The sequence below is a fragment of the Lynx rufus genome, unplaced genomic scaffold, assembly GCF_022079265.1.
Source record: "Lynx rufus isolate CCGP_SWC_20201006 ecotype Redwood Valley unplaced genomic scaffold, mLynRuf1.p SCAF_13, whole genome shotgun sequence".
In the NCBI taxonomy this organism is placed as follows: domain Eukaryota; kingdom Metazoa; phylum Chordata; class Mammalia; order Carnivora; family Felidae; genus Lynx; species Lynx rufus.
Window position 1 is genome coordinate 45,901,018 of NW_025814827.1, and position 26,276 is coordinate 45,927,293.

At 58.4% G+C, this 26,276-nt stretch overlaps 2 protein-coding genes across 2 annotated transcripts; both read left to right on the forward strand.

Moving 5' to 3' along the window:
• Positions 1–57: 57 nt before the first annotated feature.
• On the forward strand, positions 58–17,427 carry CARMIL3 (capping protein regulator and myosin 1 linker 3). Its single transcript, XM_047074688.1, has 41 exons — positions 58–184; positions 641–703; positions 2,212–2,306; positions 2,643–2,693; positions 2,796–2,855; positions 2,941–3,056; positions 3,272–3,369; positions 3,610–3,680; positions 3,779–3,852; positions 4,074–4,149; positions 4,233–4,321; positions 4,795–4,889; positions 5,116–5,202; positions 5,416–5,525; positions 5,662–5,739; positions 6,270–6,346; positions 6,428–6,532; positions 6,627–6,696; positions 7,154–7,235; positions 7,353–7,449; positions 7,612–7,666; positions 7,747–7,919; positions 8,186–8,254; positions 8,468–8,561; positions 8,648–8,746; positions 9,166–9,294; positions 9,470–9,583; positions 10,007–10,182; positions 10,961–11,048; positions 11,187–11,324; positions 11,614–11,677; positions 11,819–12,027; positions 12,410–12,513; positions 13,172–13,487; positions 13,852–13,980; positions 14,640–14,706; positions 14,810–14,899; positions 16,397–16,515; positions 16,599–16,779; positions 16,938–17,048; positions 17,165–17,427. Exons 1-41 carry the CDS (start codon positions 58–60, stop codon positions 17,188–17,190), a joined length of 4,272 nt encoding a protein of 1,423 aa, XP_046930644.1. The 3' UTR covers positions 17,191–17,427.
• A 3,304-nt stretch (positions 17,428–20,731) lies between these two features.
• CPNE6 (copine 6) lies at positions 20,732–25,601 on the forward strand. The gene is made up of 15 exons (XM_047074615.1): positions 20,732–20,914; positions 21,332–21,511; positions 21,847–21,921; positions 22,086–22,160; positions 22,307–22,390; positions 22,482–22,571; positions 22,929–23,033; positions 23,260–23,346; positions 23,567–23,626; positions 23,888–24,021; positions 24,109–24,163; positions 24,257–24,308; positions 24,637–24,770; positions 24,915–25,151; positions 25,370–25,601. The coding sequence occupies exons 1-15, from the start codon at positions 20,747–20,749 to the stop codon at positions 25,505–25,507; spliced, it is 1,674 nt and encodes a 557-aa protein (XP_046930571.1). The 5' UTR covers positions 20,732–20,746; the 3' UTR covers positions 25,508–25,601.
• The last annotated feature ends 675 nt before the right edge of the window (positions 25,602–26,276 follow it).

A 26,276-nucleotide genomic window follows, 5' to 3' on the forward strand; every position in this document is an offset into this window, starting at 1 on the left:
TGGAAGGAGGTGGCACGGGAACTCCCGGGTGATACTCTCGGCCTCACACCCGTGGGGATGGTGCCAAAGACGCTGCAGGGATCCCCGAGGCTGGGCAAGCTAGAGGAAGGACGAACACCCCCATATCTAGCCAGGACCTCTCCTGGCATCGCCCTCGGCCCTGAGTTTCCTCGCCAGTCAGCAAGTAGGAGCTGGACGCTTCCCAAGCAGTAGGGCAAAAGGGAGGGGCATTGCAAGGATGACCCGGGGAGGGGTACCCAGGCCCACAAACAAAAGAAATGGGTTCTGCTCACGGTGCCCGAGGAGTGGGTGGCACGGAAAGTGGACGCTAGTCCCGCCCGGGAGATGGCCCAGGCTCCAGGCGACACGCACAGGGCGTCGCACGCGGGAGCCGGCGGGAGGGGTGGGCGCGAGCGCGCGCGGGGTCTCACGCGGAAGGGAGGCGCGGCGCGCATGCTCAATCCCACACCTCACCGGGCGGGGCGGGAGACCCGGGCTCCTAGGCGGGGGGAGGAGCGCTCGCGCAGCCGCCCCTGACAGGAGCGGGCTCGGCGGCTGCTGCAGCGCTCAGCGCCGGGGCCCTGCCGGAGCCGGGTCTAGCATGTGCCGCGGCTCCCCGGCGGCGGCGGCTCCTCTGCAGCAACGGCAGCAGCAGCGGCCGCCATGGCCAAGCCCAGCGCGGAGCTCACCCGCGAGCTGCAAGGTACGAGGCTGCGGTGGTCTCCGGGACGCCCCGTCCGGGAGCATCCCAGACCCAGTGCGTTCCTCCCCGCGGTACACCCCAGCCCCGCTGCCTCCTGCCCTCCCCGCGCCCCATGCATTCTGGCTCCAAGGCGGTCCCCTGCCCCTGCATCCTAGCTAGGGGCATCGCTGTCCCCCGAGCATCCTCCACTGCCCGCCTCGCCTCACCCTGTCAGGACCTTCCAGTCCCAGAGCCGCCCGTCCCGATCTTCGGTGACAGGTGCAGTCCCCTGGCGCTCCGTGGGGCTGACTCTCATTGATCCTAGCCCATCCCTCGGCGAGACGTCCAGTCTCCCCTCCAGAGAGTCCCCGTTTCCCCGCCGGGCGGGGCCCGGTCCGCCCCGCCGGGCCATGGGAGCTGCCCCTGGTCCTGACCGCCTCTTCGCTCAGCACCCTCCCTCCTCCCGGCCCCGCCCCGGAACTGGCCCTGAAAGCCCCTCTGGCAGCCTGGCAGCTCCCAGGCCAGTGGGGCAAAGAAGGGAGTCAGGGAAGAGGGCCCGGATTGGAGCTACAACCAAGAGCAGTGTCTCTGCAGCTCGCCTCCCACAGCCCCCGTCTTAGCCTGCCCCTTCTCCCTACTCACACTCACACCTCAAGGTCTCTCCTGTTTGCATGGTTCTCAGACTCAGCCCAAACCAAGGCCTGACACCACACCCCCCCACCCAGCACTACCACAACCCTCACTGGCCCCCCGCCCCAGGCAGGAGCACAGGCTAGCCCACGCAGAGACCAGGACGCTCAAGGATACTCAGAGGCATGCTGCACCATGGCAATTTCCCATACCTACACACACACATAAATACAATCATCAGATATGTGTACACACATCTTTACAGAAAATGCACCCCCACCACACACACACATACACATATACACACTGGGATATCCGGATGGGTTCTGCTAGGAAGTGGGTACTGGGCTCATTTAAACACTAACTCTTTCTCACCCCCCACTTCCCACCCCCACCCCCACACCAGGGCTGTCTTTCACAACTACAAGCACAGCATACTCATTCACCTATCCAGTCCTACCAATGCCACACACGGGCTCCCTGGCATCTTCAGAAGGCGTGCACACATGCATAGTAAAAGGCAGACACTCACACCCAGACCACCTAGAATATAGTCAGAGGGACACCCCCACGCCCCCACACACTGACTCACTATGTATATGTCGATGGCTGCTGGAGTGCATGGGTTGGAAAAATCCTTCACACCCTCAGAAGTGTAAGACACACCCTCCCACAGACAGTGTCACTCAGCAACTGTCCCCTGACTCAGGGACATCAGGAGCCAGAGTTTTCTCCACACCCCCCCTCCCTCTCTAATAGGAAGAGAAAAGCCACCCAAGAAGGAAAGCTCTCTCTGTGCTTATTTCTCCTCTCATCTGACCCCACCCCTGGAAAGCCCTGGGGAGGTAGGGGTGGCCAGGGTAAGGGGAGCTCTGAGCAGGCCCACCACCCACCTGCAGACAGCATCAGGAGGTGCTTAAGCCAAGGGGCTGTGCTCCAACAACATCGGGTGAAGCTGGAGACGAAGCCCAAGAAGTTTGAGGATCGAGTTCTGGTGAGGGTACTGGGCTTCGGCGAGTGGGGGGAGGGGGAGCAGCTGAGGGGGTGTCATCAAGGGCAGCTGGGCTGCTGAGAGCAAGGAGCCTGGGAGGCAGGGGAGACTGGGGGTGGGGGTGGGGGGAGAGCTGAGGAGACCAAGCCTGGGGAAGGGGCAGGCTAGACTGAGTGGATGTTCAGGAGCCCAGGGTGGGGCATGAGAGAGGAGGATACCGGGAGCAGAGGGCCACTGCTGACAGGGCTTGCACACAGGCTGAGGGGGGTGAAGGAGGGCAGGCGGCCTAGGGCCCAGGAGCGGCCATTTGCTGCTGATGTTCTTTTCCTCTCTCTGAAGGCCCTGACCTCCTGGCGCCTCCACCTCTTCCCCCTTAAAGTCCCAGCCAAGGTGAGTTGGGCTGAGGAGCAGAAGTACACCTGGCATACTCCCTCCGGAGCCAGGCAGCCAGGCTCTTACCTTAAGATGAGCACCCCCATGCCCCTCCCACAGGTGGAGAGCTCCTTCAATGTCCTAGAAATCCGCGCCTTCAATACGCTCAGTCAGAACCAGGTGAGGACCCCAACTTGGGCCCTACTATTGGGTCAGCAGGAGGACGGACTTGATGTCTAAGGCCCTGATGCTCCCTTTCCTCTAGATCCTAGTGGAGACAGAGCGTGGCCTGGTGAGCATGCGGCTCCCATCGGCTGAGAGTGTGGACCAGGTGACACGACATGTGAGCTCTGCCCTCTCCAAGGTCTGCCCTGGCCCTGGGTGAGTGGCAAAGGAGGAGTCTCTCAAAGGGTTAGACAACAAAGAGACTTCTTCCTCCTTCCCTCCTTCCCCTGGACCTGGGCTCCTGGAACACCGAGAGCAAGAGCCCTTATGTCCCCACTGCTGCTTCTTCCTAGGGGCCCAGAAGCTATAACAGGGGAAGAATGGAGAGTTTCTTTACACCCCTCTCTGAGATGGATTTGGTCATTTTCCAGGTGTCTAATCCGTCGTGGAAATGCTGACACCCCAGAAGGGCCCCGAGACACGTCCCCTAACTCTGAGACTTCCACATCGACCACTCACAGTGTCTGTGGTGAGCAGGGGCAAACTTGGCGGAAGTGGGGCCTAAACTACCCTGTCCTTGTCCAGAGTCCTTTGTGCATGGGGCTGTGTCTGCCCTGAGGACTCCATAGCTCCTAGACCTCAGAGGTTCATGGTATAGCAGGAACCCAGGACACGGGCCACATAAAATGACCTTGACCTTTCCTTGAACTCCAAGCCTATTCTCCACACCCTTACTCCTCATGGAACCAGCTCACATCCTGCCCCACAGGTGGCTTCTCCGAGACCTATGCTGCCCTGTGTGACTACAACGGACTGCACTGCCGTGAGGAGGTGCAATGGGTACGTTGGGCAGGGACCCAGCAGGCGGGCAGGTGGGACCCAGAGGGAGGGGGCGGGGGAGGAGGGGAGCAGGTGTGAGCCAGTTCCACCTCTCCAAGGATGTGGACACCATCTATCATGCCGAGGATAACCGGGAGTTCAATCTTTTGGATTTCAGCCACTTGGAAAGCCGGTAAGCAGATGGAGCAGAGACTCAATCCCCCCATTCCAGCCTCAGCCTCCAGGCTCCCTCTTCTGATCCTACCTACAGCCCCAACTCTATCTCCCCAACCCCACCCCCCTTTGCCTTCTACCCATCTAGACTTTCCCCAGTCCATCACCCCATCCTTAAACTCTTCTTTCCTGCCCCAACCACCGGCTCACCACTTTCCTGGCCCTTCAATCTCCCCACAGAGACTTGGCCCTAATGGTGGCAGCCCTGGCCTACAACCAGTGGTTCACCAAACTCTACTGCAAGGATCTGCGGCTGGTAGGGACTACGAGGGGTGGGAGGAGGGGCTGGAGAGTAGTGTCCTCTCTGGCTCCTGATCACAAAACCTCCTCTGTCCTCAGGGCTCTGAAGTGTTAGAACAGGTGCTACATACCCTGAGCAAGTCGGGGAGCCTCGAAGAGCTGGTGCTGGACAATGCTGGGCTTAAGACGTGAGGCCAGCCTCCTCCCTGGGCAGTGGTGCCCCAGTGATGTAGTCTTAGGGTCCCAGAACATCAGAGCATGATACGGATCCCCAAGCTATCTCCTCCAGCTCTTTACTTTACAGAAAAAAAGACTAAGGCCCAACAAGGGCACAAAGCAGGTCAATGGTCAAGCTGGGACTCAGACCTAAGTCTCCTAGCCCCCCAGCTCCATGGCCTCTCCCAGTATGCTCCATGCCCTATCCTCTTCCATCAACTACCCAATGGGGTGGACTGCTCTAATCTCAAGGACCCAAAGCTAGGCTTTGTTTCGGCACAACTTCCCAGGTACTTCATAGTGATGACAAGCTTCCTGGCAGGCCCCAAGCTCATCCCCACCTATGGAGGCCTCTGACCTTTGCAGCCCCAACCAGGCAGGCAGGTGGAGGAAGAGGGGAAGTCCGGGGCTGGGACAAACAAATCCTTCCTCCCCTTCCCTGAAGGGACTTTGTCCAGAAGCTGGCCGGGGTGTTTGGGGAGAACGGGAGCTGTGTGCTGCATGCCCTCACTCTGTCCCACAACCCCATCGAGGACAAGGGTGAGCCCCAGCCCTGAATCCTACCCCCACCACAATATAGACCCCTGCCCTAGCCCAGAGCCCAACTGGGGCCGAACAGGGACTCTCCAGCCTGATGCCAGCCCTTGCCCCAATACTGCTGTCCTTGACCCCGGGCCTGTACCTCCTTCAAGCCCCCCTCTGACTCTGCACCACCTATGCCCACTGCACAGCCTCTCACTGGGCCCATTTCTCTCTCTACTCCCAGGTTTCCTCAGTCTGAGTCAACAGCTCCTCTGCTTCCCCACTGGCCTCACCAAATTGTGCCTGGCCAAGACTGCCATTTCCCCTCGAGGTACTTGCACCAGGACCCCTGACCTCTGACCTCTAACCTCCTCCAGCACCCTCTGGATCCTCGAGTCCCAGAGGTGTACCTACCCATTCACACAGCATCCTGGGGATCTGAGGAAGGGAAAGGAGACACACTTGGGGGCTGGGGGGAAGAGTTGTGTGGAAGGGGAAGAGGTGGGGATGGGGGCCAACCCAGCCCAGTGCCCGCTGTGCTCAGGGCTCCAGGCACTGGGCCAGACCTTCGGGGCCAACCCAGCCTTTGCCAGCTCCCTTCGATACCTGGACCTGAGCAAGAACCCTGGGCTGCTCGCCACAGATGAGGCCAATGTGAGTCCGTGGAACCTAGCTCAAGCCCCACAGAAGCACACTCAGGTTTCAGGACCAGGGAGTCTCTGCCCTATAGCTTGGGGGTGGTGGGGCTCTATCACCTCTTCCCTGGCAGCCCCTCTGTCCTTATTCCCAGGCCCTCTACAGTTTCCTGGCCCAGCCTAATGCTCTGGTGCACCTGGACCTGGCAGGAACCGACTGCGCCATTGACTTGGTGAGGGGTCGGTGATGGGAGAACCAGCCTGAAGTGATTTAGGGAGGCCAGGGTGGCCCCTGCCTTGAGTGGACAGAGCTGGCAGGATGACTCCAAGTTCAGCTGAATTATAAAGCAAAGCCCACAGCTCACACCTGTGGGGCACGCTATCCCGGTCACTGCCCAAGGTTGTGCTGGCTGTCCCTAAAAGCCAGCCCTCCCTCCATTCCCCAGCTGTGCTCCTGGCTAAATCCACCAAGAGGAAAGGATTCTTCCCCTGACTTGAACAAGGCACCTTATGAGCCCCTAATGGCTCGCTCTGGCTTTACACATTCACTGCCTGTGAGCCGCTCCACCACCCCTGGGGGTCAAGCAGGGAGTAGACCCACTTTCCACAGAGTGGAAACTGAGGCATTAAGAGGCGAAGTGGGCATTCATAGAAGGGATCACACTGACTGCCAAGGGTGAAGAGCCAGGACTTTGATGGGGAGGGAGGAGTCCTTGCCAGCCCCTCCCAGCCCATGTGAGACCCACCATGTCTTTCCCCACAGCTTCTGGGAGCCCTGCTCCATGGCTGCTGCTCCCACCTAACCTACCTCAACCTGGCGCGTAACAGCTGCTCCCACAGGTGGGAGCACAAAGGGCACAAGGAGGGATGGGGTGAGCCATGGGCATTCCCCTCCCTTGCTGACCCCGGGAGTCTCTGCAGGAAGGGCCGAGAGGCCCCGCCGGCCTTCAAGCAGTTCTTCAGCAGCGCCTACACACTGAGCCACGTCAACCTGTCGGCCACGAGGCTGCCCCTGGAGGCCCTCAGGTCGGGTGGGTGCAGGGTTGGGGGGCGTCCAAGAGGGAACCATGAGAGAAGAGGGTGAGGGGTAGAGGTGGGCCTGCTGACCTTCCTCCCACAGGGCACTGCTCCAGGGCCTCTCCCTCAACAGTCACCTCAGTGATCTGCACCTGGACCTCAGCAGCTGTGAGGTGAGCCCTTGGTCACCTAACGCCCACTGCCGGTCCCCCACCCAGTCGCCTCACTGTTCATTTCTCCAATGGCTCCATCTTACCTCTGTGCTGCGCCTCTGTGACCCCCAGACCCGACCAAACCTCCACTTTCCCTTCTCAGTGTGTCATCTGTGTCCCTCTTTTCCAGAGGTCATTTTCAGCCTCCAGTATGCCCCCTGAAAGCTTTGGGGTGGGAGATACCAGACTTTCCCACCAGAGGGCAGGAGCGAGCTATCTCCGGAGCAGCAGTCTGGAGATATTTCTGGCTAAAGGGAGGAAGGGAGAGAGCCCTAGGAAAGGATCTGGTGGAGAAAGGACCTCCTGATTTTACACCTGAGACCTAGCATGGCCATGAGTCCTCGTGTGACTAATCTCTAAGCATTAAAGGTGCCCCCACCCCTGCCTTCCCCACCCCACCCTCACCGTGTCCCTGCAGCTCCGCTCAGCAGGAGCCCAGGCTTTGCAGGAGCAGCTGGGGGCTGTCACCTGTGTGGGCAGCCTGGATCTGTCAGACAATGGTAAGTAGGGACACTTCCATTCCTGAGGACCAATGGGGCCAGGGGCCTGGGGCACAGCCCCCTCACCCCCTGCCACCCTCAGGCCTCAAAGCCAGACCTCTCCCATCTATTGGCCAGGGTTCGACTCGGACCTCCTGACACTGGTGCCCGCACTTGGCAAGAACAAGTCCCTCAAGCACCTGTTCCTGGGCAAGAACTTCAATGTCAAGGCCAAGTGAGGTCCCCTCCCCATACCCACAGACCTCACTCCATCAACCACCTATCCTTTTGGCTCACTGTGTTACCTCTGGCCCCTCCCTGCTCAAATCACCTCCTGCTCCTCCAGTAGCATGACCCCAACCCCTCCCCTCCTGCTCTGAGCCCTGACTCCCCACAGGACCCTGGAGGAGATCCTCCACAAGCTGGTGCAACTGATCCAAGAAGAGGACTGTGTGAGTGACTGGGCTTGGGAAGGGATCCACAGTGGCAGGGGCTGCGGGGACTGGGCTCAACCCCACTCTTGCCCACATAGTCCCTGCAGTCACTGTCAGTGGCGGACTCAAGGCTGAAGCTCCGCACCAGCATCCTCATCAATGCCCTGGGCAGCAACACCTGCCTGGCTAAGGTGGATCTGAGTGGCAATGGCATGGAGGACATCGGGGCCAAGATGCTGTCTAAGGCCCTGCAGATAAACTCCTCCCTCAGGTACGGTGCACACCTTGATCTCTGAACTGGAGTCCCAGTACCCCCTCCACACACACACACACACGCACATGCACGCACGCACACGCGCGTCCTGCTTGCTGTGTTGCTCTGTAGCCCAGCTTCCAGAACACCTTCAGGCCCAGAACCATCTTGGAGTCAGCCTCATTACCCAGGAAAGGAGGGAGGACTCCAGAAGGGGGTGCATGCCTACCCCTAAAAAGGACCCAGAGGGAGGGGTAACCAGCTACTGTTCACTGTCTCCCTAGAACCATCCTATGGGATCGAAACAACACATCTGCCCTGGGCTTTCTGGACATCGCAAGGGCCCTGGAGAGGTGAGTGGACCAGAGCTCTGCCCTGACCCCAGCCCCAGCCTCCCTGGGCCTGGACCAAGCCTGCTACATTAGCCCCACCCTGGTTCACTCAACTTGTTTGCAGAGATATGTTAGGAAAGGCCCAGGTGACGGAAACGGTTAGCAAGGAGAGTATGGAGAGCAAGGGCCTCTCCCCACCTTTCCCTAACCCAGCTGTGTCACTGTGCCTTACAGCAACCACACACTGCGCTTCATGTCCTTCCCCGTGAGTGACATCTCCCAAGCCTACCGCAGCGCCCCGGAGCGCACCGAGGATGTCTGGCAGAAGGTAGAGGCCTCGGCAGGGTGGAACAGAAAGGGGCAGGGGCCAGCCCATATCCCAGGCCCTGACCCCTCCCACCCCATCGTCTCCAGATCCAGTGGTGCTTGGTGAGGAACAACCACTCCCAGACATGCCCTCAGGAGCAGGCCTTCAGGCTGCAGCAGGGCCTGGTGACCAGCAGCGCCGAGCAAGTAAACGTTTCCCTCTGGGACACGTGGGGCATGCATGGGGCACACAGGGCTCAGGTGTGATGTGATAGAGGGTGCACACACAAGCGTGGGGGCATGAAAGAGGCATTTTGTGGTGTCCACAACTGGACTGAATGCATGGGAGAGCAAAAGACGGGACATTCAGAGTATGGCTTAAACATGAGAGAACGTGTGGGGGGCCCCAGACCAGGAGTCCCTGGGACCGCAGGAACTCCCCTGAGCATTCAAGGGCATCCCAAGAAGAGAGAACAGGCCATCCAGAGACACCACTACTACCCCATCAGTGCCAGCACCAGGAGCACTGCCCAAGGGGACCCAGAAATGGGATGCCTGGGGTCCCACCTGGGAAGATGAGGGTGCGAGGATCCCCCCCGCTGACACTTCTGCCGGCTGTGCTCCAGATGCTGCAGCGGCTGTGTGGCCGGGTGCAGGAGGAGGTTCGGGCCCTGAGGCTGTGCCCCCTGGAGCCTGTGCAGGATGAGCTGCTTTATGCTCGGGACCTGATCAAGGACGCCAAAAACTCACGGGCGGTGAGCCCTCCGCAGCCCCACCCTCCTTCGCAGTCCGAGAGCCCAGGAAGGCCGGCCACACTACCCCAGGAGTATCCGCGCCCTGACCCATGCATCTGTCCTCCCAGCCCAGGGCCCCCAAGGACCTGGTCAGGCCCGATTCTGACCTTCTGATGATAGCCCTTTCCTTCTGCAGCTGTTTCCCAGCCTCTATGAGCTGGGCCACGTGCTGGCCAATGATGGGCCTGTACGGCAGAGGCTGGAGTCAGTTGCCAGTGAGGTGTCCAAGGCTGTGGACAAGGAACTGCAGGCAAGTCCTGAGGGAAGAAGCCCAGTGTTGACCAAGGCTCAAAGCTGAGGGCTGAGGTCAGCATGGGGAAATTACTGGGGACAGGAAGGAAAGGCAGAGTTGAAGCCATCCACACTCCCAATGTTTCTGGCTTTGCTAGAAAACAGGGCTTGGATTTTTTCTGCTAGCTTCCACGTTGACCCCTGAACTCTGACCTCTCCCCTGTCCATATGGCAGGATGGAAGGAACACTTACCAGGATGTGGGGAAGCCTGAATGTCCCAGGCTCTGCTGGTAACCAGCCCCAGATCATTGGTGGGCCCCTTAGTCTCACCATGGGGGGCTGGAATAGACAGGCTAGAGTCTCTTCCAGTGTGGTGCCAGCCCTGACCCTGCACCCCGCCCCCCCCCCCCGGGGCTCTGGCCTCCCCTCCCCCCATACTAGGTGATCCTGGAGTCGATGGTCAGCCTTACGCAGGAGTTATGTCCTGTGGCCATGCGAGTGGCTGAGGGACACAACAAGATGCTGAGCAATGTGGCTGAGCGCGTCACTGTGCCCCGGAACTTCATCCGAGGGGCGCTGCTGGAGCAGGCAGGACAGGACATTCAGAACAAGCTGGAGTGAGAAGTGGAGGGGGTTGGCACTGGGAAGGGGCTGGATTTGTCCCAGAGCACTTAGGAACCTGGGGCCCAGCTACAGCAATGAATAATGAATGGCATAATCTCCATTACAAGGGATAAATCTTTAACTAACTGCAACCTTGCTATTTATGGTCTAACTGGTCTTTGCCCTAGAAATCTAAGTGCTGAGCCTGGGTTTAGGAGCCTGGCAGTGCACATGTAGGTGTACACACACACTCAGCCACACACATCCACCAAGAATGGCCTCCCAGAAACAAAGCACAGCCTCCTCGGAGGCATGGACAAAATTGATGTGAGTAGGGGTGCCTGGACTATGCTCTGCCCTCACTCAGTTCTCGTGTTCCCCTCCAGTGTTCTCTCATCCTAGGTGCCACTGCTCACCAAAGCAAAGGAATATTATCACTCATATCCATGAAGTGGCCAGCTCTAGAAGAGCCAGTTTCTGGGCTTCCAGCAGAGACCAGCAGGGTTCACTCAGCACCCCAATTTACCCAGCTCTGTTCCACTGGAACTCCAGGAGCCTGGCCCAGAGCCCCTTTGCTCTTTCTCCTCAATTCCTCTTTGCCCACCCTCCCGATCTACACACACCTATGCGGGGTGTCAGTGGGTGGGACAGAGCATGCCTTTATGGAGACACAAGGGAGACCTAAGGTGCCTCCATGGATGTCCAGGCCAGCTGCCCACTCCCTTAGGCACCTGGGGAAAGGCTTAGGGGCCAGGGAGCAGGATGACTGAGTAGTCCCACCTGTGCCCACAGTGAAGTAAAGCTCTCAGTCGTCACCTACTTGACCAACTCCATAGTGGACGAGATCCTGCAGGAGCTGTACCACTCCCACAAGAGCCTGGTAAGGCTTCTGAACCCCAGCCAGGCTCAGGCACACTCTCCACCCCACATCATCCCATCTCCCCCAACCAACCATCCCCCAAAGCCCCTGAAGGTGAGCAGCTTCCTTGGGAACCTGTTCACATCTGTCCTTCCCCAGGCCCGGCACCTGGCCCAGCTAAAGACACTATCAGATCCACCATCGGGGCCAGGCCAAGGGCAGGATCCGTCCTCCCGGGGCCGAGGCCGGAACCATGACCATGAGGAGACCACAGATGATGAACTTGGGACCAACATCGTGAGTGCCCCAACCCCCACTCCCCACCTTAAACTAGGTCCTGACCCTGAACCTGCAAAACACTGTCCCCGTCCATTTCTCTGGACTCCACTTTCCCCTGACACTGGGCCTGGTCTCATCCTCCAGCCCCAATCCAGCCCAGCCTCTTCCCTTGTCCCAATACCTCAGCCACCCAAAGAAAGTGAGGCAGGAAGGGCTCTAAAGAGAAGGCTTTATGAGGAATAAGAGGCTTCAGATGAGGCTCCTGGGACTTTCAACTTGGCTCCACCATTGGTTTCCATTTCTGCAGGACACCATGGCCATCAAAAAGCAGAAACGCTGCCGCAAGATCCGGCCAGTGTCCGCCTTCATTAGTGAGTCCCCAGCCTCAATTCTAATGTCCTCCAGGTCCCTACACCCTTCCCAAGCCCTGGCCCCTTTCTTTTTAATTGTCTTTCCAGCCTGCTTTCTCCCTGTGCCTCTTGCTACTCCCTCTAATGCTGCTGTGCCCACAGGTGGGAGCCCTCAGGACATGGAAAGCCAGCTGGGGAGCCTGGGGATCCCCCCTGGCTGGTTCTCAGGACTCGGAAGCAGCCAGCCCACAGGCAGTGGCTCCTGGGAGGGTCTATCCGAGCTGCCCACTCATGGCTATAAACTAAGGCATCAAACACAAGGCAGGCCTCGGCCCCCCAGGACCACACCTCCAGGACCTGGTCGGCCCAGTGTGAGTCCATAAGTCCTTGCAAAAGGACCAACACCACTTAGCAATGCCAGAGCCAGGGGTTCTAACCTTAGGACCAAAATGCCAGAGACATCAGCCTTGGGGAATCAGGCAGGGGCCCAGGCAGGCCACTGAAAAGAGGATGGGATTAGCCAGTTTTCCCAGATAGGAAATCTGTCTGCCAGTCAGTGGCAGTTCCCATTTGGGTGAGGGATACAGCCAAGAGCCACCATGCCTAGGAAATGCCCAGGCAGACTGAAGTCTAAATTTTCATGGGGCCAACAAGAGGCAAGTCCAAGTCCAAGGGGGAAGGCCCTGAGTGAATGGAGGGAGTAGGGAGGACTTCCTGTTCCAGATGAGATACCCTACAGGACTTTCCTCTCAGCAGGTGCCAATAACTGGGACCCGACAGGAGAATGGGATGGCCACCCGCCTGGATGAGGGGCTGGAGGATTTTTTCAGCCGAAGGGTCATGGATGAAAGCTCCAGGTGTGGCACCTAGGCACAGTCCCATTTTCTGCAGGCCCAGAGGCCCTGAAGGGCTCCTTCCCAGCAGTCATGGAGGTCTCTCCAATGGCAGTGTCCCAAAGCCAGTCTCTCTGAAACATTTCCCCCACGTTCTCATCCTTCCCCACTCAGCCCTTAACTCCCATCCATGTTCTCTGACTTTCCTCAGGACAGCTGGGAAGCATGGGGCCAGGGTGAACCACCACGGTGGGATGGTGGGGGGGGGGTGGGGTCGCAACAGGCACTGGGATGGGATGACAGTGGTAAGAGCCCTGGAGGGTATATTCTCTGTCACAGTCCTGCAGACTCCCCAGCACCTGTCCAGAAGAAACGGAGTCACTGGGAGAAGCTGAGAGAAGGATGGGGGGATGGGGGTGCCTGGGAGGAAGGAGTTGCTGGGGAGACAGAGGGAAGGAGGCTGCTGGAGGATGACGGAGAAGGTGAGGAAGCCATGTCTCCTGAGACCTAAGTGGAAAGGGTTACGGAGCAGCAGGAGAGACTGGATGAAAGGAAAGTTGGAGGCTTATTAGACCCAGGGCTAGACTAACACTAGCACCAGCCTGGGCCCTGAGTGACCTCCACATCTGGCATTTTGCACCTGCCTGCGACTTTGTCAGTAACTCACCCCCACTCTGCTCAGCTACCCCCGGACTCTGCGGACCCTGCGGCCAGGCCTCTCAGAGCCGCCACTGCCTCCACTCCAGAAGAAGAGACGCAGAGGCCTGTTTCACTTTCGCCGGCCCCGGAGCTTCAAGGGGGATAGGGGACCAGGGTCCCCCACCACTGGGCTCCTCCTCCCTCCTCCCCCACCCCCACCCCCAACTCAGGAGAGCCCCCCAAGCCCAGATCCCCCCAGCCTTGGCAATAATTCCTCCCCCTGTTGGAGCCCAGAGGAGGAGAGCGGCCCCCTCCCTGGATTTGGGGGGAGCCGGGGGCCTTCCTTCCGCAGGAAGATGGTAAGTGAGGTGAGGTGCTGTATCCTCGCTGGTTGCTGTTCCACACATAGCCCACCCACTTACCCTGTCCCAGGCAGTTAATGGGAAAATGACAGGACTCAAGGTTCTGGGGAACTTTGGTCTTCCCAATGGCCCCACTCCTTGAGTGATCTAAGCCTGGTGACCCAGAGCATGCTGGGAGTGCTGCATGCAAAGAAGGACAGAGGAAGGACTCCTCAGAGGAGGGGTGGAGGGTCAGAGGGTTGCGGCAGGGCAGTCCCAGGGCTGGGGTCTCAGAGGGGTAGGGGCCCTCCCTCACTCCCTTGCAGCCTATGGAGCCCCTTCTCCATCAGGAACTGCTTATAAACCCACGGCCTTGTTCCAGGGCACTGAGGGGGCGGAGCCAGGGGAGGGGGGCCTGGCCCCTGGGACGGCACAGCAGCCAAGGGTCCATGGTGTTGCCCTTCCTGGGTTGGGAAGAGCCAAGGGTTGGAGCTTCGACGGGAAACGAGAGGTGAGGGGAGCCCAGGCACCCAAGTGTTTCTATGGATCCCTGTCTGCCTCCCTTCTGTGCCCTGTCCCTGCTTGGGCCAGCGGAGAGAGTGATTCTCTGGTGTTAGAAGGTGTTCGCTGCAAGTCTGCTCATTCCACACACTCACCTGCCGTGAAAGGCTGAGGAGGTCATTTAGCCTCCCGGAGCCTCTACCTCCCTGGAAAATGGGCAGTTGTAAAAATACTTACCTCTAGAGTTCTGTTTCTGAAAGTTTGGTGACTAGATTATCACCTTTATGACTGATTTTCCCCTTCCCCACATACCACCTGGATTATTATTCACATATTTTTATTTAAATCAACTCACCCTTTTAACTTAGTCTTGTCCTAAGCATTATCATTTTTTAAATCATGGACTTATTGTACTAGTCATGTTTTTTTTTTTTCCTACCACACATAAAATAAACACATAACTGCTAAAATGACAACATGCTCATTCGTGTAAGCCGTTTCTTACACCCCCTAGGGTGGTAGGGGTGTGACTTTTGGGGGATAAGGGTACAAGTGTCCAGGGACTAATGCCATGAGAATGGCATGAGATGCTAGAGCAGAAGCCCCTTGTTAACTGCAGTCTCCATGTAGAGGGGACTTTCTTATGACCTGACTCAGCTATCCTTTCAGGGTACAGGCCCAGACCTGGAGGGCAGTGTCCAGGCTTGGCAGAAACGGCGCTCTTCAGACGATGCAGGTGAGACAGTCCCCCTCACTTCCTTCCCTTGACCCCTCTCTCAGGGGCCCCTTCTAATTCGCCTTTCCCCTTACCCCTTTCTCATCTCCTCCCTGCACCCCAGGGCCGGGAGCCTGGAAGCCCCCACCACCACCCCAAAGCACCAAGCCAAGCTTCAGCGCCATGCGCCGAGCAGAAGCCACATGGCACATAGGTATGGAACGCCTCTTCTCAGGCAGCAGCACTGAAGGCCCAGGGTGTGTCCAAAGAACCAGAAGCCACAGCCCCCATGTTTATAGCCAAGGTGGGGCAGTCAGGAAGTCACCACAGTAAAAATGTTTTGAGGATATTTACAAAGCCTCATCCAAAGGAAAGGAACAACCCAATGCAAAGAAAGATCTTACAGAACAAAAGTGGCTTTGCCAGGATTAGCAGAAAGGAAGAACACTTTGTGGATGGTTCCAGGGAATTCCGTAGAGCAGGGGCCACCTCTGGCCACCATCAGCAGAGTGGCACCTCTATAAAGAAGGTCTCTCTCTGCACCTCAGCTGGGAAAGAGGGTGAGCAAGTACCAGCCATGCCAGACCCACCTCGAACATTCCAGTCTCCTCTAAAAGTAGCTCGCCAAGCCATCCACAGTTCACTCAGAAATGTGCCACAAGAAAAGGGCAAGAGCCTTGCCTTGGGGGTCAGAAACCCTGGGTGTTGGTCCCGGTTCAACCACCACCAGCAGTGTTGACCTTAAGCAAGTCATTTACCTTCTGGCTTCAGAACTCTGGAGGAGTAAATGAATTGTGGTAGGATGCTTTCTTTCTGCTGGGATCAGAGCACTTAAGGAGCCTCTAAAGGAAAGCTGGTCAGCTGGATATTAACTCACTTGCTCACAGGCCTGGAACACAACCCTCCGACAACACTGACGTGGACAAATCTCCCCATAGAGGCAGACACTTACTCACCCGCCCCCTCCCATCCCAAGGCTGGGGCACAAGGGCATGGTGCAGAGTCCGTGCCCCTGGCCAATCCTCCAAGGCCATCCCAGCACTGAAGGCATCTTTGCTGATCATCCCATCCCACTCACAGACTAGTTAAAACACCTAAAGCGAGGCTCCATCCTTCATTTAGGAAAACACAATAGTCAGATGCTCCACTGGGCACACACCTACCACCAGCACCCTCCAGGTCCCTCTTACTCACACCTCACAGATACACACACAGACAACACCTTCCAGGTAGTGCACCCTCAGGCTCAGATTGCATGAAGCCACAGAGGCAGCGGTGGGAGGGTGCCAGGGCATCTCTCCCCAAGGCTCTCATCATCTAAATCAGACTGGCAGAGTCCTGGGAATGCCAGGCTGCAGCCTTGGCAGGGCCTCGGGGCACTGCGGCCTTGGATGGGCAGCCATGCCTGTGGACCCAGCAGTCCCTGTACCCTGGCTCTGCCCCAGCAGGCATGGGCTCAAGCACTGCCCTTCAAGAGGAACAGCCACACCAGGGCCCCCTCCAAAGGTGATGGGCTCAGGACAATCCTAGAGACCATACCAAGGAGACAGAAACACTTAGAGCAGAAGGGGACATCCAGGGCAGAGGCAGAGGAGCAAATGGGCTTGGAGGGGAGAAGTCCTGGCCTCCAGGGCTTCATAAGGAAGAAGGTCAGGGAGAGCTATGCAAGAATGCCTTTTCCTACAGCTTCTCCTCTCTTCCCATCCCCCAGCTGAGGAGAGTGCCCCCAACCACAGCTGCCAGAGCCCCAGCCCAGCCTCTCAGGACGGGGAGGAGGAAAAGGAGGGGGCCCAATTCCCAGAGAGGACCGTTCCCACTAGGAATGCCAAGGTGAGGGCCGGCAAGGCGGAGGGGAAGGGCCCTTGGATGAGGTGAAGGGACTAACTGACCCAATCTTTTCCTTCTTTTGCCAGCTGCAGGACCCCCCTTTAGCTTCACGGCCCCCCAAGCCAGTGGCTGTGCCCCGGGGCCGCCGGCCCCCCCAGGAGCCAGGGGGCAGGGAGGAGGCTGAGGCTGGGGGTGCAGTCCTAGGAATGAACAAACCCCGGCTGAGGCTGGGCTCACAGCAGGATCAAGAGGAGACCGAGGTCCAAGGTCTACCACCTGGCTTGGGGCGGGGTGCTTGGGGCGCCTCTGGGACCTCATTGCCCACCTCAGGACCCCTCCCGGGCTTGGAATGAGTCACAGCTTGGATGAGCACCCAGCCTATGAGCCCTACTCATGTGCCAGGCCCACCTTGACTGTCATTTCAGGGCCCCCAGATCCAGGCCGCCGGACTGCCCCCCTGAAGCCCAAGAGGACGCGGCGGGCACAGTCCTGTGACAAGCTGGAGCCTGACAGAAGGCAGCCCCCTGACCCCACAGGTGCCAGTGGGGTGGGCAAAAGGGCAGTCCCCCTCTGCCAGATATGGTATAGCCCACACCGAGAGGCTGGCTCTCCCTGCCTAGGAAACAGGACTCCCTGGATTTGTCCCCAGCAGGAACCAGTGAGCCAGGAACAGACTGACAGCCGCTACAGCACCCTGCCCAGCCCTCCTCTCAACATGTGCCTCACAAGGACTCAGACCCCCACCCACCCCCCACACCTCCAGGCCCCTCTGCCAGCCCATCCCCCAGGGGCAGGATGGCAGGATGAGGCCTGGGGACAGGAGGTGGGGGACAGGATGGGAGGGAGCAACCTGGAGAGAGGGAGGCAGAGCTTGGGGCAGGGCCGTCTCCTCTCCTGGAAGGGCAGATCTGTCCCTCTATCCCCAGGGACTCTCTCCCTCCTTGTATAGAATAAAAAAAACAAAATCACTGCCTGCTTTGTCTCTGCTGTCTTCCCCATTCACTGCCACCACCCCCCACCATCTGCTCCCCCTCAGTGCTCAGTGCTTGGCCACAGTGGGGAAAAGTAGGGAATACTCCACAGGGATGAGAATGGAGCTCTGACAGGAGAGAGATGGGCCCAAGACGTGCTAAGTGGGAGGGGACTGAAAAGTCCCTAAGTGTGGGGTGGGGGAGTGTATGTGCAGGATCTGGGTCTAGCTGGCTGAAGGAGAGACCAAAATGACACAAATCAGCACCAGTGTGTGTCCAGCTCTGGGGCATGCGGTGGGATTGGAAGGTCCCGGTGTTCAAGAGAAGGTTGGGGGGCAGCGTGCTGTGTGGTGTGTGTGCAAGTTTCCACACAGGCAGGCTCACTAATGGCGGAATTAAATGATGTTGCATTATCTTAGGGGTACCATCAATAGTCAGAATCTCAACGGTAGAGTGGCCCGAGGGAACAGAAGTGTCCACAGTGAGGGACGATTAAATCAATTGTTTCCCATTGGTGTACTAACAAATACTACCTCAGCATTCCAGGCTCCATTCAGGAACCTCTTCCTCTGGGAAGCCCTTCCGATTGTCTTCTCCTGACTCATCAAAATTAAACCCTCCCTCTCTGTGTCCCATTGCATCCTGAATAAGTCTGGAACATTGCACCTGTCACATTTCATTGTGTATTTGTGTATTAGCTCATCATCTCTCTGTCTGTGGGTCTGTCTGTTCTTTCTACATGCACCTCCCCCAGGGGCAGGACCTAAGTCTCAATCACCTGTGCCGGGTGATTGCCTGTTCAGCCCCAGCCCCTGGCACGCAGATGTTCAACAAATGGCCGTTAACTTAGAGCGGCTTAGAGAATGGAGGGTCAAGATGTTCCGGTGAACCCTCTCGTGTACTCATCCCAGGTCACCATGTACCCAAATGTCCTCATGTGTGGATGCAGCTCCCCAGGGAATTGCCTTGTTTCCCGGGTGTCACTGGGGAAGGACTAACGTCTTGTTTCCTCAAGATCTGTGTGTGACATGGCCCCTCCCACAAGGATGTGACCACACGGGTTGAATCTTGGGGGGTGAGGGGTGAATTGTGAGCACCAGAAGATGCTTCGGGAATCAGTCCTTTAGCGCATGTCCCTAGTGGCAGCCCTGCCTCAGGATGGGAGACTGTGTGTGTCCTTAAGCAATTGTGTGCATCTCCTTGTGTGTCCCTGTTGAAAAGCAGCGAGGGAACTGGACCTCATTCTCAAAGCTATGAGATTTAGCGTGGTATGGGATGGTTTTTAAGGAGCACGTGAAGATCTCCATTCTGTTGTATTTGGGTTGGTGTGAATGAGTGTATGTGTGTGTGACAAGTATAGCCCAGTGTTCTTTTATGAGTTACTGTGAATATCCTTCACAAGCGCGATGTGGAGAGTGCTGAGACTGGGTGTGTTTCCTTCTGTGTATCCGTAGGGCTGTAACTGTCGTGGTGTCACAGTGAGTTTATGGTGCTGGCGCCTGTGTGTGTCAGGATACGTGTGAGCCCACGAGCCGTGGGTGCGTGTGTCTCCATCGTCTCCTGGTGTGAATGTGTGTGCGTGCACACACTGCCACAATGTGTGCATGGGTGTGGTGTGAAGGGGAAGATGTGTGTCACTGTGTCTGTGGGGGTCCTGCCTCTGAGCCACCCCCGGCCCGCCCTCCTCCCCCGGCTCTATGGCTCCCTCCCAGGCAGTGGCCCTGCCCCTCCCCTCTTCTCCCTCCCAACCGGTCTGTGCGGGGGGGAGCTGGTGCTGCGGCCCCCCCACCCCTCCCCATCCAGGCCCCATAAATAGCAGCAGAGCCGGAGCCGGAGCCGGCGCCAGCGGCTGGAGAAGCAAGGGAGTCAGGGCCAGGGCCAGAGAGCCGGAGAGAGGAGCCCCCGACTAGAGCCCAGGTGAGCCTCCCCTTCCTCCCTAGCCCAGCCCCAGCCTGGCCCAGCCTGGCCCAGTCTCCGTAACAACATCTCCCCCCAGCCCCCAGAGAGGTCTCCAGTCCTGCCCGATCCCCTCACCACCACATGCACCTGCCCATCTCAGGGGCCCTGCGAGAACTGGGAGACTTGTGGCAGGAAGGCAGAGACCCTCACCCGCCCACCCAGACCCTCCCTCACATATCCAGAAAGGCACGCGCTATGGGGAGGGGGGGAACCCAGCCAGAGAAGGGTCCCGGTTCTGAGGGAGGTACGGGAACTGGCACACCCTCCTGGATACAGACACACGACTAGGGCACAGACACACAGGGTGGGGGCATTCAGACACACCAACGCACACTCGCTTGGGGGAAGCACGACATGGGATCAGACAGCCTCACCCTGAGATGTGGACAGACACAGATAGATGGACTGACCAGCCGTGAACTCGGGCCAGCATACCCCTGCCTGCTGCTGCCCGAGGCTTGATACCACTGCTGGGGGAGGGTGGCGTGCGTGCATCCCACGGGCAGCATGGAGGGGGTTGTGGCTCCCCAAAAATCCTGTCGCTAAGAGACAGTGCCAGTGCTGCCAAGAAGTGTGAGAACAGGGGAGGTGGGGAGGGAAGCGGGAGTTGTCATAGTGGGAGCCCCTGCCAGGAACCTGGAGGAGCTCTCAGCGGGGACGGGGCTCTGTCTCTAACTCCCCAAGCCCACCACCCCTCCCTTCCCGTAAGTCACCCAGGAGATGAGTAGGGGGAGGTGGATAAGGACAGCCCCGCAGGGCATCTTACAACCTGCCTCCTCCTGCCCACTGCAGACTCCATTCTTGCGGCCCATCCCCTTCAGACTTCCAGGGGCTCCTCCACCCATGTCCCCACCCCCTTGCCCCAGTTCAGCTCCCTCGTGCCAAGACTGAGTGCAGTGCTGGCTCAAACATCAGTCGGGAAATAGCAGAAGGTGCTGAGGTAGCAGAAAGCATGGATCAATCGATGGCCTAGGAGCCAAGACTGCCAGGAACCCCCCACATCCCCAGCCCTCTCCAACCCCATCCATGCATAGTAGGTCAGCAGGGGTGACAGAGGCATAGGGCTGTGCAAGAGTGGGAAGCTCAGGTCCTCCGCCCTCCTTGTCCACAGCTCCAGCCAAGGAAGCTAAGCTGAGGGCAGGGGTGGGGTGGGTAGGGGGGAAGCAGGAGATCCATAAGATCCCAGGGCCTCAGGAAGCAGGACAAGGTGGGGCATGGGGCCCAGGTTCCCAGAAGACAGACCCCTCCCCTGGCAGATGTTCCCTTTCCAGTGTCCAGGCCATCTGCTCTGTCCCCACAGTGACATGTCGGACCCTGAGATGGGATGGGTGCCTGAGCCCCCAGCCATGACGCTGGGGGCCTCGCGGGTGGAGCTGCGGGTGTCCTGCCATGGCCTCTTGGACCGAGACACACTCACCAAGCCCCACCCCTGCGTGCTGCTCAAGCTCTACTCTGATGAGCAGTGGGTGGAGGTGAGAATGGGCTGGGTCTTATCTTAACTAACCTCCTAGCCTGGGAAGGAGGAGGGGCTGGGAAGGGGCAAGGAAAGCCTCACAGGAGAATGTAAGGACTCTGAGGGGCCTATTCTAGGCTGTGGGGGTAACCTTGGAGACAGGTGGGTCATCATTACAAACACAAACCATTTTAGAGCCACAGAGTCCTACAGGGTCCTGGGATCGGCTGTGGCACAGCTCCCAAAGGCCTTATCAGAGCCTCAAAGGACTGAAGGTCCAGTGGGCTGGCAGCAGCCTGAGCTCGGGGGTCAGCCTAACAAGGGAAGAGCTAGTCCCTGGGGATACAGGAGCCTGAGGAAACCTGGCATGAGCAGGGTGGTCCAGGGCAGGGAAAAGTAGCCTGGGTTCCCAGAGGGCCCTTGCCCCCTGCCGCAGGTGGAGCACACAGAGGTGCTACGCTCCTGCTCCAGCCCTGTCTTCTCTCGGGTGCTGGCCCTCGAGTACTTTTTTGAGGAGAAGCAGCCCCTGCAGTTCCACGTGTTTGACGCTGAGGATGGAGCCACTAGCCCCCGCAATGACACCTTCCTCGGCTCTACAGAATGCACCTTGGGCCAGGTTTGCTTTCTCATCCACCCTACCCCCAAAATAACAGAGAATAAGCTCTGGAGCTAGTTCAGTCTGGGCTTGGACCCCATTCCACCATTCACTGGCTGTGCAGCCTTGGGCAAGATGTTTAACCTCTCTGAGTCTTAGTTTCCTCATCTAAACAATGGGGGTCGTATGCCTACCTCTTAATGTTGCTGTGGAAATTACATCCAACCCTAGCCCAAGTATAGCCCCTGTGAGCACTCTAAGGATATTTTTACCCTGTCCCTTGTTCCTTGGCCAAAGCAGGTGGGGGGGGGGGGGGCGCGGGTCACAGCTGGATCTCCTTCTACCTTCATCTCCAGATTGTGTCACAAACCAAGGTCACTAAGCCATTGCTGCTGAAGAATGGGAAGACTGCGGGCAAGTCCACCATCACGGTAGGCAAGGTCACCTATACTGACCCTTGGGCACGGCATTCAATGCCCCTGCATGGACATCCATGGTAACATCATGCCCAGGACTGGCTTCCACCTAAGGGAAAGGGCATAAGGTGGCCCTTTGTGTGGTAGGGGGGAATCCTGCACTTGTTTCCCCTTTGCAGATTGTGGCTGAGGAGGTATCTGGCACCAATGACTATGTGCAACTCACCTTCAGAGCCCACAAGCTGGACAACAAGGTTGGAAACCCAGGGTCCAGGCCCCCATCTTCCCTGTTAGAGAGCCAAGGCCCCCACTCAAGATAAATCAGTGCTGCTCCCTACTCAGTGTTAGCTGCCTCCCCTTGCAGACCTCATCAGGCCCATGGGTCCTTTCCTCTGTTCAGGATCTGTTCAGCAAATCTGACCCTTTCATGGAGATCTATAAGACCAATGGGGACCAGAGTGACCAGCTCGTCTGGAGGACGGAGGTTGGTGCCTGGAGCTGTGGGGAAGGAGGGAGGAAGAGCAGAGCAGGGAAACCTAGAGAGGAGGTGACCAGCTCTCGGGTGCCTCTCCAAGGTGGTGAAGAACAACCTGAATCCCAGCTGGGAGCCATTCCGCCTGTCCCTGCACTCCCTATGCAGCTGTGATGTCCACCGGCCTCTCAAGGTGAGGCCCCCCGCCAAGCAAGGGCAGCCTATTGGAGCATCTAGCCTCTGTCTGAGACATTCCTCCTGAGCGTGTCAAGCCCCTTCCCCTCCCTCATGTGATAAGCCCTTCCCACTGAGGGGTAAAGACCCAGTCACAGTTCAGTGTTCCTACAATGTGTGCCTTTTATCAAGGCCAAAGTCCCTGCCAGATTGAGCCAAAGAATAAAGTTCAGCAGGTAGCCTCTTTAGGCAGCTTAAGGACATCTGTTTGGGCCTAGGGACTATTAGCCCCCTACCTCCCTAAGTCCATCCCCTGCCCCCAGGAACCACTGCAAAGCAACCCTGACCCTCTCGCCTCCCCTCCTTGCCTTCTCAGTTCCTGGTGTATGACTATGACTCGAGCGGGAAGCATGACTTCATCGGCGAGTTCACCAGCACATTCCAGGAGATGCAGGAAGGAACGGCAAACCCTGGGCAGGAGGTGCCACAAAGACCCTAGCTCCCAGAATCCCACCCAGATCCCTGGGAGAATTCTAAGGGTGCTGAAGAGCCCATTACATGCAATAGGACGAGGGGGTGGAAAGTTCCCAGGCTCGGTCTAAGGACTGAGCCATGGGGGTCTTACTCTGGGAGGCTCTTCTGGAAGGGAGACCAGGGGTTGCCTGATGGAATTGTGACTGTAGACTTGTGGGGTGTGTGGGATCTAGATGCAGTGGGACTGTATCAACCCCAAGTACCGGGACAAGAAGAAGAACTACAAGAGCTCGGGGACCGTGGTACTGGCCCAGTGCACGGTAAATTCCGGTGCCTGCCTCAAGCTGGCTGCTCAGATTCAATCCTTTTTTCAAAGACCAGTGTCTCCTCCTCTGGGAACTGAGAAGGCTTGCCCTATCCCACTGGGAACTTCAACCTCACACACTTTTGTCCCTTCCACTTTCCCCACAGAAGCCCGCCCCCCTCAGCTCCCTCCTCAAAAGACCATCCTGCTACTTTACCTCTTCCCTCTCCTGCTAGGTGGAGAAGGTGCACACCTTCCTGGATTATATCATGGGCGGCTGCCAGATCAGCTTCACGGTAAAGACCCAGGGGACGGGGGACACAGGCAAGAGGAAGGGGCTAAGCACATCATGAACAGAAGGAGCCCCAAATCCCCACTGCCCCTGGGGCCGCTCATGAGCCTTAGCATTGTCATCCTGTACTCCTCACCCCACTCCATGATGAAGCTACCTGTGGGCTTGACTGGACTTACCTGGGTCCTCCCCTACAGACCTTAGCTCTGGGCTAGCCTCTGTTAGCTCTCATAGATGCACTGAGACCCTTTTCCACCTCCACTAGGTGGCCATCGACTTCACGGCCTCCAACGGGGACCCAAGGAGCAGTCAGTCCCTACACTGCCTCAGCCCCCGCCAGCCCAACCACTACCTGCAAGCCCTGCGTGCAGTGGGAGGCATCTGCCAAGACTACGACAGGTAGGAGGCGGGGGGAGGTAGGGGAGGGGGGTGATGGGCACAGAGGCCTTGCCCAATGCCCCCCCCCCCGGCTTTTCTTCTCCCCAGTGATAAACGGTTTCCAGCATTTGGCTTTGGGGCTCGAATCCCCCCCAACTTCGAGGTAGGCTGGGTTTGAGAGGAAGGGAGGATTTGGTGGGAGAGTCAGAAAGGAAGGAAAGGACATCTTCTCGCTGCCCTCACCTTACCCTCACAGGTGTCCCATGACTTTGCTATCAACTTTGACCCGGAAAATCCTGAATGTGAAGGTAAAGAGGGGAGATTTTCACCAGCCCCGCCTCCCCCCATACACCGTACGCAGCTGATACACCCCATGCAGGGGGATAGATTCCATCCTCATGGGCCGGCCCCCTGCCCTTTGGCCCACTCAGCTCCTGTCTTCATTTGGGACTCCCAGCTCCTGACCCAGCATCTGCCCACCCTCCTCTCCCAGAGCCTGGACCATCCAACTCTCCTGCTTAGTGAGGAACTTAAGGGGTCAGGCAGTCCTGAGATAGGGAAGGACCTCCTTGGTTGGAAGGGGTGTCAAGAAGGGCTCCCTGTTAATTTCTGCTGGCCTCACCTCCTGGCCTACAGAGATCTCGGGGGTCATCGCCTCCTACCGACGGTGCCTACCCCAGATCCAGCTCTATGGCCCCACCAACGTGGCCCCCATCATCAACCGCGTGGCGGAGCCAGCTCAGCGAGAGCAGAGCACCGGCCAAGCCACGGTGAGGAGACGAAGCAGGCAACCAGGCACTGCCCCACTGGGTGTCCTCTGGTGGGCCTGGGGCCAGGGCCAGGGCCGGGCTTGGGGTGGGTGCCAAAGCCCTTACACACAGAACCTACCCTTCCTCCCTTCTGTCTGCTTTCAGAAGTACTCGGTGCTGCTGGTGCTCACCGACGGCGTGGTAAGTGACATGGCCGAGACACGCACAGCTATCGTGCGCGCCTCCCGCCTGCCCATGTCCATCATCATCGTGGGTGTGGGCAATGCGGACTTCTCAGACATGCGGCTGCTGGATGGCGACGACGGTACCTTGCGCTGCCCCCGAGGGGTGCCCGCGGCCCGCGACATCGTCCAGTTCGTGCCCTTCCGGGACTTCAAGGATGTGAGTGCCTGGTGCCCCCACTGGCCAAAGGACTCCCCAGTTCCTCAGGCCCTCCAATCAGACCAGCCTCTCCCAAACCGGGTTGAAGGCTTGTGAGGGAGGCTGGATGGAGCCCATCTGGCCACCCCGAAGCCCCGCCCCCTTGCCTGGCCTCTCCCCCCCCGCCCCCCCCCCGAAATCTTCGCCCCCCCCAACCACGTCCCCGCCCCTACTCCCAGGCCGCACCCTCTGCGCTTGCTAAGTGTGTCCTGGCTGAGGTGCCCAGGCAGGTGGTGGAGTACTATGCCAGCCAGGGCATCAGCCCAGGGGCTCCCAGGCCTTGCACACCGGCCACGACCCCCAGCCCTAGCCCGTGACTGCCTCCTACTGGACCGACACTCCCTCAGCCTCTCAGTGAGTCCTGGGGGCCCAAAGGGGTGGACAGGGGTGCAAGGTGGTGTTTGGTGGAGCCCATCTGGGCTCAATGTTGTGTAGAGGAAGGTGCTTATGACTATCCCCCCCTGTCCCAGGTGCCTGTCCTGACCCTTGTGATTCGAGTGACCAGTGCCTCTCCCTCTTGGACCGGCTGTGCCCCCTAGGTCCTGGAAGTGCGTGGTGAGCCCTGCTCTATCTCTCCAGGCCCCATACCCCTCAGCCTTGTGACTTTCTTCAGTGATCCTGACTTTCTGGCCATTAATAAAGGGAACCACTCCTAGCACCTCAGCCTCTATCCATCATGTCTCAGATGCCCAACACCCACCCAACCATACACGCCATTAAGAAATGAGGACCAGCACCTTTCAAAATCTGAGCCAGAGCTCCCCAGCAGCTTGGTATCTCAGCAGTTTCACCCCAACTGTGTGCCAGTGGGATCTGATGAGCCCCTACCCTCACCTCCCAACCCCAGGGGGCCCAGCACCATGAAGGTTAATTACCAGAGATGGGGGGGTGGGTAATAAGGGGCTGTCAAAGGGGCAGGTTGATGCCCTCTTACAGCTGCCTCCATAGAAGCCCAGCTGAGTCCCCCATGAGCTGAACTCCAGCCCCCACACAGCTGTGGGGCGGGCTGAGAAGGGGTGTTGGGCGGGGACTGAAGGAGGGCAGCAGGTCTGTTAATGAATTATGAATATAAAGGGAGCATCTAAG